The sequence below is a fragment of the Serinus canaria genome, chromosome 28 (assembly GCF_022539315.1).
Source record: "Serinus canaria isolate serCan28SL12 chromosome 28, serCan2020, whole genome shotgun sequence".
Classification (NCBI taxonomy): Eukaryota; Metazoa; Chordata; class Aves; order Passeriformes; family Fringillidae; genus Serinus; species Serinus canaria.
In genome coordinates, this window is record NC_066341.1 from 1,323,580 (window position 1) to 1,336,979 (window position 13,400).

The 13,400-nt window shown below is 49.9% G+C and overlaps 1 protein-coding gene across 4 annotated transcripts in view; it reads left to right on the forward strand.

Annotated features, from left to right (window-relative positions):
* The first annotated feature begins 2,322 nt into the window (after window positions 1–2,322).
* CRTC1 (CREB regulated transcription coactivator 1) overlaps window positions 2,323–13,400 on the forward strand; it is a 46,016-nt gene continuing 34,938 nt past the window's right edge. For all 4 annotated transcript variants that reach the window (XM_050986027.1, XM_050986029.1, XM_050986030.1 and 1 more), the window contains exon 1: window positions 2,323–2,527. In XM_050986027.1, the coding sequence (XP_050841984.1) occupies window positions 2,351–2,527 (177 nt within the window). In that variant the 5' untranslated portion in view covers window positions 2,323–2,350. The remainder of the gene's footprint in view (window positions 2,528–13,400) is intronic.

Consider the following 13,400-nt stretch of genomic DNA (forward strand, 5'->3'; position numbering starts at 1 on the left):
CCCGCAGGAGCAGAACCACCCCAAAACCTGGGCCTGGAGTGCCTGGGATGTTCCAGCAGCCCCGAATTAGAGAAGTTTGTGCTGCAAACCCGGGTATTTTTAGGAAGCAGGCTCCAGGTTCACGCTGGAATTCGATCTGATAAAGCTGCACGGGAAAACAAAGAATGGAGGGAGGTTTTTAGGGGAGGAAGCTGCAGCCCCCTCCCCTCGCCTCCATCTGCATTCCTTCCCAGGGAGCAGGAGCGGAGATCCCATCTCAGGAGATCCAAAAGGGGAGAATTTATCAAGCTCCATCTCAGGCACTTCATCTTGGAGCTGGAGCAGAGTGGCAGCTGGGGCTGGAGATGTTTGATAGCAGCACCTTCGGGATGAAATCCAGCACAACAGAACCAATTATTTCTCATTGTCCCGCTCCCTGAGCGAAAACAATGTGGATAATCGGTATCTCCCCGGTAAATCTCGGTGATTGATGTGCTTTTAGCATGACAGGCCAATTGTGCGGGTCATGTGCCGTTCGTGTACACAGCCAGAGGGGATTTTAGGGAAAATGGTGTTTATTCCTGGTGGGAAAGGCGAGGAAGGGCTCGGAGCAACATCTGCCAGGAGGGAGGGAGGAAGGGCTGGTCCTGCCAGGTCTGGATGAGCTTCCCGAGATGGTATCTCAGCTCTGCTGGAAATGTTAAGTGCAAGTTGGCAGCCAGGATTTAGGGCAGGACGTGACTTTGTGGCTAATCCCGAGGCTGGAAGGAGCGCTGAGCCATCCATCAGCGGGATAACTGCGGGACCTGCTGGGAAACGCTGAGAAATGAGTGTTAAAGTGACCGAATAGGTGCTAAATGAGTGACCAAATAGGCGTTAAAGTGACCAAATAGGTGTTAAAGTGACCAAAAAAGTGTTAAAGTGACCGCTCTGGGGTGGGGACTTTCTAAACTCGGGGACAGGTTTAGGAATGAGTTTATTCTGCAGAAGTTTTCCGCAAACCAAGCCCGAGGAGTTCCAGACCTCCACACTGCGAGCGATTTTGGCCAACAAAGAAATCGCAGCTCCTTGGCTGCAAGTGACCATTGGATTCTTTATTAATTAACGCTCCACCTTCCACCCGTTAATCAGTTCTCCCTCTTCTCATGTTAATTAGTCCTCGGGCTCAGCTTTTCATCGGGCTGGGGTCCTCGTGCTCCTGATCCCCCTCTGCCCGGGGCTGGCACCGAGCCCTGGCATGACAAAGGGACCCGTGGGACACAGCAGGGGACAAGGGACAACCAGGTGACAACAGCAGGAGGTGACAGCTCCACGGGAAGACCCCCGAGGATGGGATGAAAGCCCAGCTGGTCCTTTTGTGCTTTGAAGCTCCCGTGTCGCTGATAAGCAGGACCCTGTGTCCCCAACCCTGCTCATTATCTGGGAGAATTGTTAATTATTCCTGGCTCCGGTTCACATCCCGGTGCGAATCCCAGCTCTGCTCAGGGCATCCCTCACCTGCGAGGCACAGCCCCATTTTCACCCTGGAGGTATTAAAAGGAAAGAAATCAAAGCGTGGAGGAGAACTCAGGGTGGTTTTTTGCAGTTACAGGTGATTTTTGCACGAAATCCTGATAAACCAACTCGGGCACCTCCTGGGTTTCCCTCATTCCAGTGAAGTGGGAGCATCACTAAAGTCGATTTTTCCAGGAGGAGAGCGAGCAGCCACCACGGAGGGACCGGGACAGGGACAGAGATGGGACAGAGAAGGGGACAGGGACAGAGGGACAGGGATAGAACAGAGAAAGGGACAGAGGGACAGGGATAGGACAGAGAAGGGAGCAGGGACAGAGGGACAGGGGTGGAACAGAAAAGGGGACAGGGACAAGGAGAGGGACAGGGATGGGAATTGGGACTGGGGCAGGGACAAGGATGAGGACAGGGACGGATATAGGGACGGGGACAGGGATCGGGACAGGAAGAAGGTCCGGGATCGGGATTAGAACAGACCCAAGAATAGGGGCAGGGACTGGCATGGGAGCGGGGACAGGGATGGGGACAGGAACGAGGATCGGGGACAGGACCGGGGATGGGGACAGGACCAGGATAGGGACAGGAATGGGGATGGGGACAGAATTAGGACTGGGGACAGGGCCAGGGGATGGGGACAGGACCAGAACCGGGTCCGGGCCGGGCCCCGCGCGCGCCCCCGCCCCCGGGCAGCCCCGGCCCCGCGCACGCGCTCGCGCGCCCCCGCCCGCTCCCGCGCCGTCCCTCCCGCGCGCGCCCGGCCCCGCGCATGCGCAACCTCTGCCCCCTCACCGCCCCCTCCCGCCCCGCCGCCACCGCCGCGCAGGCGCCCTGCGGCCGCCCCCCCTCCCTGGAGCGGCGCATGCGCGTCGCCCCCCCTCGGCCGCGGGGAGGGGGATGCGGACGGGGGAAGATGGCGGCCTCGAACAACCCGCGGAAATTCAGCGAGAAGATCGCGCTGCACAACCAGAAGCAGGCGGAGGAGACGGCGGCCTTCGAGGAGGTCATGAAGGACCTGAGCCTGACCCGCGCGCACCGGGTGAGCTTCGGCGCCGCCGCCCCCGGCTCAGGCGGGCGGGGGGGCTGTGAGGGGCGGCGCCCCCCCCGCGGAGCCCCTCGGGCCGGGGGCAGCGGCGGCGCGCGGCGGGCGGGGCGGGCAGCGCCCCCTGGCGGGGGCGGGCGGAGCCCGCGGGGTGGGGGGGGAGGCCCCCTCAGCCCCCCTTTCACGGCCCCCGTTTCCCCCCACCCCCGGTTTCGCGGCACCGGGCCCGGCCCGCGCCGCCCACCGGGCCCGCAGCATCCTCCGGAGACCGACACCTGCCGCGGGGGGAGGCCCCGGTGCCGCCCGCCGGAGGGTCGGGGCAGCGGCATCACGGCACGGCCGGAGCGGGCCCGGTGGGGAGGGGGCTGCGCTGGGCCGGGCCGAGGCTGGGGCACCCCCGTGTGCCCTGCGAGGGGGCTGAGGGGAGTCCCGGTTCCTCACACCGGGACAGGCCCCAGCGCGGAGGGAGGGAGATCCCGGATGCTTCGCCGGTGTCTGAGGGGAGATCCCAATTGCATCAGCCCGGGACGGGCCCGGCTCTGAGGGGGATCCCGGTTCCTCCGGCTCTGAGGGGGACCCCGGTTCCTCCAGCCCCGCCTGGAGGAATCCCCAGAGCCCGGCACAGGCCGGGGGCTGCGCTTCGCTCGCAGCTCCGAGCAGGTGTCGCGGTTTCTTCGCTGGAGTGTGCGGTGGACTCCTGGCTCCTGAGCCGGGGCAAACGCGGGCTGGGGTCCCTCAGAGCCCCCCGGAGCATCCCCCGCTGCTCCCGGTGTGCGGTGGGAGCTGCCGTGCTCGCCGTGGCCGATGTTGTTCCCGTTACACTCCGGTTGTCGTAGGTGCAAATTGCTGCACTTCCAAAGCCTCCCTTGGCTGGTGATGTCTCTGCAAAGCCCATCAGCAGAAATTCCCGGCATAACCAATGCGCTTTCCGGGCACGAGATGCCTTTCCTGGTCCAGATTCAGGGATGTCAGGGCTGTTCTGTTCTTGTCTCACCTGCTTGTGTCAGTGTTTTGTTTTTAACTGCTTCACGAAAATTTACGAGCCTGTTTGCGGCGGAAGCTTTGCAAGAACAACAGAACACACGGTTGGATTTGCAGGAAAAGGTTCCCTTTTATTCCTCTGTGTCAGGAGAGGGTAAATATTTGTTTTGAATTGGTGGTGCTGCTGGCTGGATGGAAAGGAAAGGCACCTGCCTGGGAAGGTGTGGGGCTGGAGCTCATGCTCACCTGGATGTTGGATGTTCCTGCTGGAGTTGGTTGGCACAGAGTGAGGATGATTTGGAGGCGTTTGTAGTCACTGGAATCATCTTGTGTGGCTCAGTATCCCAGGGTTTTGCCTTCAGTGGTCAGTCCTTGCTGCCACTCCAGAGCTGGGTGCTCCTGAGGGACTTCTTGCAATTGCAATTACAGGTTGTCCTTCAATTAACTCACACGTTGAGCTCTCACCTTCTGCAGGAGGAGTCAGAATCCAGATTCATTTCTCCTGAATCCCATTTAATTTTCTCCCAAATCTGAGCGCTCCTAACCCAGGTTTTACTCTTGGAAACCCATCACACTTTCAAGAACCGGGTTTTGAGGAAAGAACCCAAGATGAATAACTTTTCTGAGCATTCTGGGTACTGAAGTGATGGAAACACTGACCAGAGAGCTGAGTAAAATGTCTCCTTTGTAGACTTTTTCTTTCAAATTCCATGATTTCATCGGGGTTTAAAATGCAACATAAAAGCAAAAAGGGGTTAAGCAGAACTTTGCTGTTTGCTCTCATTTTCATTTGGCAGGCAGCACGTTGCTGTCAGTTTGAAAACGCCTTACTCAGTTGGTGGAAGCAGCCCAGAATTTCTGTTGCCTTTTCATTATTAGTAATTGTCTTTTTGCAATGTTTACCATCTTGTCTGCTTTATTGTTGGTTACTACTCAGAGCAGAGGCAGAAATTCTGCACTTCCTTTCTGCCGTGGTCATCTTCCACCTATTTACCATGTTGGATCCATTTTTAAGTTCTGATCCACCCCCTCCAAAGGAAAAAAAAAAAAAAACCCAAATGATTTGAGCAAGAAGGGAACAGAGGGTTTCCCTGTGGTGTGGAGCAGCAGTGCTGTTTGCAGCTGGCACGGTGGATTTTTGGCATTTCAGCTCTGCTGGGAGGCGCAGACCTTGCGCAGAGCGGAGGTGGGTGGTCGATGGAAGCTCTGGAGCTGCTTAATTGTCTTGTGAGTGGGACCTTGGTGTTCATAATCCAGAGCTTTCTGCCAGTCCCATAGTAACAAAGTGGGTGAGGACAGCAGAGGGGGAGTTGGTATTTTTTTTTTCTCTGTGACATTGACTCCTGTTTTTTGTTTGTGGCTCTCCTCCTTCCCTTTTTTTTTGTTTTCTCTAAGGTTTGGTATTTCAGGACTGCGCTGATTTCTGGGCTTGTTTACCAGGGCTTGTCTCAATTTCTCAGCTCAGGGATGCTTTGATGCAGCTATTTACTCATCCAAGGTTGTTGCTGCCCTTTCAAATTGTAATTAACCAAAAAATTACTGTGCAGACACTGTTGAGCCCTTCAATATGTGACTGTTGAAATTCTAAAACATGTAAGATTTTTAAAGACAATTTTTGACCTGCATTTTAAGCGTTGTTCTTGTTGGAGATTTTCTCAAGTTTCCAGGATTGCTTTTTTAATTTTAATATTCACTTAAAATCACTTAATTTTGAGGGCTTTCAGCCAGAGCTGTATTTGAGCTCCCTCTGATGGGCCTTGCAGTCTTACCTTGGAAAAAAAAGACCCCCTCCAAACTCCAAAAAGCTGCCAGTGGGTGCTGTCTCCCAGCCCCACCTGCCCTGGAACAAACCCAGGGAATTAAACCCAGCTTAATGGTGATGGTTGGAGACACTGTGCAAATTTTCCTCACCCTTTGCTTGTGGATTTTTAGGTGTTATCCAAAGTTCTGCGTGGCTTTTGTTGAGTTCCTGAAAACCATGTGAAGTGAAAAGTTTGTGTTTATATTTTAAACTGTTGTAGTTTATTTGAGTCAAGTGGAATATGTTGTAGTAGCATAGATTTGATTTTTATTCGAAATAAAAATGAAGTAAAACCCTACAGTTTGTGATGGAGTGTGTGTAAAACCCACACACATCCCCCTGCCACAAAATTTGTACTCAAAAATGAGGCACTCAGTGGTTTTCTGGTTCCTGTAGAAGAGATCAAAATGTCTCTTTGTACATCCCCAGCTCAGCACTGGATGTAGATAATATGCAAAACAGTATTTAAAAGCTTAGTTAAATCAGGAATGCTAATCTGCTTTTAAAAACGAGAAGCGCTGCTGCTGATGATGATACAGAGCTGCAGTGGTTTCTGATGTCTTCAGCAGGTTTTTATTAAATAATGTGATACAAAAGAAATTCCTGATGACGTAAGAGTGGTTTTGAATGTCTGAGAGATCTTAAAGAAATGCATCAAAATCAGGACTGAGCCCTCCTAGCTCAGAGATTGATGCTTCCACCTGGCAGCTCAGCTTGAAAGTGAGTTTCAAACACAAATGTGGATTTTTCAAGTTCTAGGGGTGTTATTTCTTCATTAACTTTCCCATGGTTTGCACCCTTCCAGACCAAGAAATGAGTGCTCTGTGCTTCATCTGTGCTCACCCACTGGTGAAATTCCTTCTCTGATGAGTCCCAGGATCACTGAGGTTGGAAAGCCCTCCCAGCCCAACCTGTGGCACATCCCCAGCTTGTCCCCACCCAGTGCCACCTCCAGCCCCCCTGGGCACCCTTTCCTTGCAGCAATTCCTGCTGCTGTCCAGCCTGGCAAGCTCCAGGCTGTTCCTCTTGTCGTGGGAGCAGGACCCCAAGCAGAGCAGGGACTTTGGAGTGCCCAGAGGTGCTCCAGGTGCCACCACCTCGGGCTGTGGCATCAGCCAGCAGTGCCCTTCATTCTTTGAAAGAATGTTTACAGATCAGCAGGGTGAGAGGCAGAGGGGACCTGCCAGGGCACAAAGAATCTCTGTTCTTGTGCAACCCTTGGCTTCCCTCAGCCTGCCTGAGCTGTCCAAGGTAAACACAGCTCTGCTGTGCCATCCTGGGAAACTGCACTGGGCAGGACAAGCTTTCTTCTGGCAAACCCAGGCAGCTTTTGTTCGATTTTTATTTATTTTTTTTTTTTTAAGGAGACAATGACTTTTTTACTGGTTGTCCCATCACTCCCACACAGCGCAGCTGCTGCTGGACAAAATCTGTCTGTGTGCAGTGGCCAAATCCCTGGGTGTTAATGATGTAGCAAAGCTGGGAAGGCTCTGGGAGCACGTGAGACTGAATTGTACAACTGCTGCATTTTGGGTGTTTGGTTGTAATTCTCAGGGTGAACATGTGGGACTCAGCTCCGGCTGCTGCGCTTGGGTTTTATTTAGCATCAGCACTGGGTGGTAATTTGCATTTATAGAAGGTGCTCATTTAGGAAGAGGATTTGTTCTCGAGGTGAGGTACAGTCAGTTCTTCCAGTCCTTTGGGGTTGATTTGGGGTTTTCCCCTCCAAAGGAGCTGCGGAGGGGAGCTGAGCCTGTGGTCACACTGACAAGGGGGAGGTGTGGATACCGAATCTCTTGGTTTACCAGTAAGAAATTGAAATTTGTGGTGCAGTCTTTGAGTTCCAGCTGTGACTGTAGAAGTGCCAGAGGTGCCAAAGGCCTCGGGACAGGAGGGGCTGGTGCTGAGTTAATCTGAGTTCTGTGCTGGCCAGGGCTGAAGGGGGAGCTCTGTGTGATCTCTGTGTGAGTGAAACACCACCCCACTAAACACAGCCACAGGAATCCTGCTCAAAGTCATTTTCAAGAGTATTTGGTGTTGAAAAATGATTTTAGTAGCAGTGTGGCCTGTGAGGTGGAATGGAAAAGGAGCTGTTCCTCCTAGCACAGAGGAGAAGGAGGGGGAACCCCAGGGCCTGGAAAGCCCAGAGTGTGTTTCTGGTTGTGTGAGGACGTGGGCTTGGGAACCATTTTTGGGTTTCTCCATCAGATTGGTTTTATCGAATTCTTTACTTACTAAACTGCATTTTTATTTTTCTAACTATCTCAGAAACAACCTTTATTGAAATCCCCCTGCTCCTCTCACTGACACTTTGTTGTCCATTTTATAATCAATTTATCAATGCCATTGATTTTGGTTCAGCAGCACTTCCTGCACTTTAGGAATATCAAAGCCCTGACTCTGCTGAGGCAGCAGCACCGGGCACATTTCAGTGAGTTTCCCTCCTGTGTTCAGTCCAACGTGTGGCTACAGCAGGGATGGATCACATTAACCAAACCCATGGGTTTGGGGTTTCTGGGGGAGATTTATCCCAGATTCCTGCACTGTGTGAGTTTCTGTAAGAAATCCCTCCCTGTGAGGGTGGGGAGGCCCTGGCAGGGGTCGCTCAGATAAGTTGTGGATTTCCCACCCCTGGAAATGTCCAAGCCAGGGGCTTGCAGCATCCTGGGGTAGTGGAAGTGTCCCTGCCCGTGGCACGGGGTGGAATTTGATGGTTTTAAGGTCCTTCCAACCCAAACCAGTCTGGGATTCTGTGAAATTATCGAGCACTTTTATTGTCGTGGTAATCAAACAGTAATTTGGCAAAAACCAGACATCCTCTCAAAAATGATCAATAGGGATTTAACCAAAATGTATTCAAGGCTAAATATTTATCTGTGCTCTCATTATCCATCTGTGATTGCAAAGGAACATTTTCTTGAGCAGTGGAAGGGCAGTTTGGGCCATGGCCCTGACAGCATCGATCACTCCCTAATGCTCTGTCCCACGCTGGCATCGATATTTTTGTGCCTAATGCAGGATCTGAAACTCAAGCAGACTTCAGGGCACTTTCCAGCAAATGCAAGGCTGTATCTTGGGGAAAAAAAAGTAAAGGCAATAAGCTTTTCTGGGTTAAAACCATCCCTGGTTGTGCTGGCTGGAATTCTGCCCTGGTGTTTTTGTAGCTGTGCTGGAGGAGCTGAGGGGCTCCTGAGGGCTCAGAGTGAGGCAGTGAACAGCAGCAAATTCCACATCAGATGGGTTTTTTGGGATCAGGGTTCATTTTGTGACAGTGACCTCGCTGCTACTTCTTTTTTTTTTTCTTTTGGTCTCAGCTCCTCACATTTTGTGACACAAATGTGGTCCCAAAGGCCGTGGTGCCCCATCCCTGGGAGTGTGCAGGGCCAGGTTGGAGCAGCCTGGGGTGGTGGGAATTGTCCCTGCCTGTGGCAGGAGTGGCACTGGATGGTCCTTAATGTCCCTTCCAAGCCAAACCATTCTGGAATCCTGTGAGCTGGAGGTGGCAGCTGCATGTGAGTCTGTATTATCAGCATCTCTGGAGTTAATATTTCAAATATTGCTCTGATTTGTTTGAGATGATTTGCATTTTGTGGTGTTGGAATGGAATCCAGGAATGAGGATCTGTGAGGATCTCCAGCAGTGTTTGTGGAGAACTGAGCAGCCCCTCTTGATCATTTGATGTTTTATGTTTTGGTCTGATCTCCTTGGGACTTTATAAAGTTGTAACCAAGTGTTGATAGCAGCCTTGTTTTGCAAATGATTTCTCAGAAATTGAAAATTTTCCCCCTCATACCAGAACAATCCTTTGCAATCAAACAACACCACCACACACCCACCAAAACCAGCTCTTAAATAATGGAGTGGAGGAGGCTGAAGTGCTGCAGCTTGAGGCTGCAGCAAGAATTCCCCAGCCCTGGCTGAAAGTCTCTGCTTCCCAGGCAGATTTTCTCCAAGTGTCTTTCCCCTCCTTTGCCTGGTCTATCACTTTTCCTGATGATTGGGAAAATCTCCTCTGTGCTCTCCCTGCTGAGCTGCTGCTGGTGGTTTTACTCTGCTTACTTATCACTCCAGAGCAGTAAGATGTGTTAACTGCACGCTGCAGCTCTGTCAGATGAATTTTCAATTAATTTTGGTACCCAGCTCTTACTATTTATGTGAATATTATTTTCTTTGGACGGCCGAGGTCTCGAAGGGGAGGGAATTGGAGCTGATATCCCCAAAGAGATGAATTTCCAGGCAGATGGTGATAGCTCCCACCTCAGACAGAGGAGCAGTTGTTGGTGACAGGATGGGGCCTCTTCAGACCTGTTGGAGGAGCAGCTTGGGAAGCTGTGCAGGAGATTTTTCCAGCTCTGGAGCCTCAAAGTGGGATTTCAACATCTGTAAGCTGGATTAAAGGAATAAAAAACCTCCGTGGGAGAAGGGAAGGCAGGGATTGTTTCACACCCTGACCTCTCACTTTTTGATTCCTTGCAGAGTCTCAGTGTAGATTGTATTCCTGGCAGTGAGAGGGATAGAGAATATCTGATTTCATATTTATTTAATATCTTAACTATTGCACGAGTTTCCAGCAGGCAGCTCAGATTCAAATGTCTGATCGACCTTCTCCTAGTAATTAGATTTGCCTCTGCTTCAGGGAGATGATTGTGCTGAACGAGCCTTTTGCATTCGAAGAATTTGGACTCTGCTGATGGTTTGGATATTTTTGATACCTGAAGGGTTGGCTGATGCCACATTTTCAAGCCACAAACAATTTTCTGTAGCTTTTGGCCACTCTGAGGGCAGAGGGAGGTGGCCCTGAACCCCAAAGAGTGCAAACATGCCCTGCTTGGATCCTAATTTACGAAACTTGTAGGGTTACATAACTGAATTTTCATTCTTTAGCTAAAAATAAAAAATGGAACATAAAAGCTATTTTCATCTTACTTAATGAGGGCATCTCTGCTTTTATTTCAGCTTTTCTGAGGCATTTCAATAGAGAAATGGGGATGGTTGAGGAGCTTTTTATTGAAGCTGGACAATTGTTTCCTGGTGTTCTCCATCAGATCCCTGCTCAGAAGGAATATTTGCTTTAAGAAAAGAAGGTCCCTTTTAACTCAGCCTTTTCTGCCAGACATTTATTTTTAGGTTGGTTTGTAGTAATGAGTGCTGTGTCTCACCTCAGCTCTGTGGGGTAGGGCTGGGTCTCTGCTTTTTGGGGTTCCTTTCTGGGTTTGCTTTGTCTCCTGCTCTCCACCAGTGCCCAAAGTTTGATGATTACAAAGACAAAGCGATCCTTGCCTCCCAATTCTCTGCACCATTCATTGTTAGCTAATAACATTCACAAAAAAATAAACAAAATTTCCAGAGTGTCCAGCTCCATCTAAATATAACCAAGAAGAATTCTTTCCCTTCTGGATATCAAACAACAAACCAGCTCCTCTGCTTTCTGCTGAATTATCAGCAGCATCCACGCCTGCCTCTCCCTGCAAGGCTGGCAGGGAAGGAGGGTGCCACTCTGGGAGCTGCCAGGGGCTGGGGTTTGTTTTGCAGAGCTCTCAAATCAGGTTTGGTGCCTGTTGTAGCTTTGCTTGGCTCCCTGCCCGGCGATAGAGCACAACTCGGAAGAATAGTCACTATTTTAAGGCTCCAGTTTGCTGTATCCTGTTTTTGCTGCTCAGTTGTGACTGTGAAGTTTTAAACAGTAAACCTTTGTTCACCAGAAATAGCAAAGTGTTTTTAAACACCGAGTCACAGCCTGTGCATTGAGTTTTAATTCTTTATTATGGTGGCTTTGTTTATTTCTTTAAATCCTGCAAGGTGTGCTCCTAATGAGTCTTTGCCCTCGACCACCCAATGGTTGATATCCATTCATTTTGGGGAGAAAAAGGCAGTTTTTCTCCGTTTTCACTGTTCAGAGATTACAAAAGAAATAAAGAATTAAAAACAATCACAGCATTAGATGCTGTTACCTCCTCTCTTCCCTTCTCTTTCTCTGGGTTCACAAGGAAAAAATATTTTTCTTGTGAAAAAATTTGTCTTTTTCTCATTAAAAAAATAATTCTTGTTCAGAGAAAAAAAAAAAAAAAAAAGGATTTTTGTGCAGTGTGGATTTTGGAGGTTGTAAATAGTGTTGGGGTGTGAGATCTTTCCAGTTTGACAGGAATTGGAGGAGGCAGCTGGGGGAGAGCTGCGAGCCTGGGTGATTTTCCAGCCCCGTTTCCTCACGGTTTTATAGCTCAGGCAAGCTGGGGAGCTGCTTGCAGCTCCTGAAGGAGAACCTAATGGGGCCTTGGAATTTGGAGATGACTCATAAGAGGACAAAACAATCCAGTTAAGTGATTTGAGGTCTTAAATAATCTCTTCAACAGGAAGGTGAAGAAAACATGAACTCATGAGTAATAATTGGCTCTCTTGGAGTGCTAAAAGTGCAGAGCTGGGGGGTGGCCAGGGCTCAGCTGATTCCTGCTCTGCTGATCAATAACATCTCAGCTCTCATGAATGGAATTTATTGGGCTGGACTGTAATGCTCTTAGCAGAGGATTATTTGGATTGCAGTTCTGAGTTGGGATTTTTGGGGTGTCCTGTGCATGGCCAGGAGTTAGGCTTGGTCCTGATGGGTCCCTTCTAACTCAGTGTAGTCTGTAATAAATTTATTTTTGGTTGATCCTGATGGGTCCTTTTCAACTCAAACTCTTCTGTGAGAAATTTACTTTAGGCTGTTTTCTGGTGAGTGCAGTGTTGCAGCTCAGCTGTGTGGGGTAGGGCTGTGTCTCTGCTTTTTGGGGTTCCTTTCTGGGTTTGCTTTGTCTCCTGCTCTCCACAAGCCACCACAAGTGCCCAAAGTTTGATGATAACAAAGAAGAAGCAATCCTTGCCTGTCAATTCTCTGCTTCCTGGCCATGCAGCCTGCAAAAATGAGTGGTTTTAGTCCCAAATCCCAAATTGGGAATGCCTTCCTCAGGTGATCACAGACTGGAGAGGAGAACTTACTCCATCACCTCCCTCCCCTTTGTCAGAGCACGAAATTTGCAGTTCTGCCCTAATTTTGGAGAGGTTTTGCAGCAGCTGCAGGGGCCTCCTGCAGGTGTTGCAGCCTTTGAGCCCTCAGGATTTTCTTGGGAAGCCACTGGAAGTGCAGGATTGAAGCAATGCTATCAGGTAACCTTAAAAATAATCCCATTGACAAAGTCTCAAGTCAGCTGCCTGGCTGTGCCCTTCCCTGTGCCTGGCAGTTTTTATTACTCTCACAATAAAAACACCTTTTTCTCAATCCCAGTTTGTTTTTCCATGGAGCTCCTGTTTCATTCCAGGAGATGGAAGAGGAGGATTTTGCTTCCCCTCTGCTCTGTGCTGAGCTGGTGGGAAGCTGGAACAATTCCAGGCAGCAGCACAACCCTTTGCTCCTGGTCCTTGGAGGTGTCACCTCCTGCTCTGTTGATAATTGTTGAAGTTTTGGAGAAAATTTGGGTGTTTTAGTACGTTGGGGGTGAAAATTAAATCCCTGAAAATCAAGGCTGGCCTGAGGAAGGAGTTGCTTGGGAAGTGTCTCAGTGGCAGAAACAAAACTGCTGCTCTTTTGTGGCTGCTAAATTCCAAGATATTACAACAGCTTCCTTCCCTTCAAGTAAAAAACCCCAAAAAAGCAACAAAAATGCTTTTTTTTTTTGGCCCTTTCCTGCATTTTTGTTCTTCCTGGCTGCATTTGCTTGGCCTGAGAGCTCTGTTTGTGTCCTGACACAGCGATGGGATCATGGAACAAATCCTTAAAAGTGACTGCAGTGACAGTTGTGCTGCTGGAGGAGTAAACAATGATGTAGCAGTTCCACGAGCTGGGGTCACATCCAGTTCATCCCATATGTCTGCAGTTTTTCGGGGTAATTTTCACTTCTTTTCTAGTAGACATTTGGCTTCCTGTTTTGGCTTTGCTTGTCCCATTCCCTGCAAAATCCATCTCTTCAGGACACCAGGATCCTTGGGAGCCCAGCAAGGATTGGCACAGGCAACAAGAGAAACTTCTGCTGGGCTTGTCCTCACTCCTCTATCCAGAGCCAGCCTTCAAATCTTCACTTTCATGACACTAAAAACACCCAGAAAATTCCAAACAAC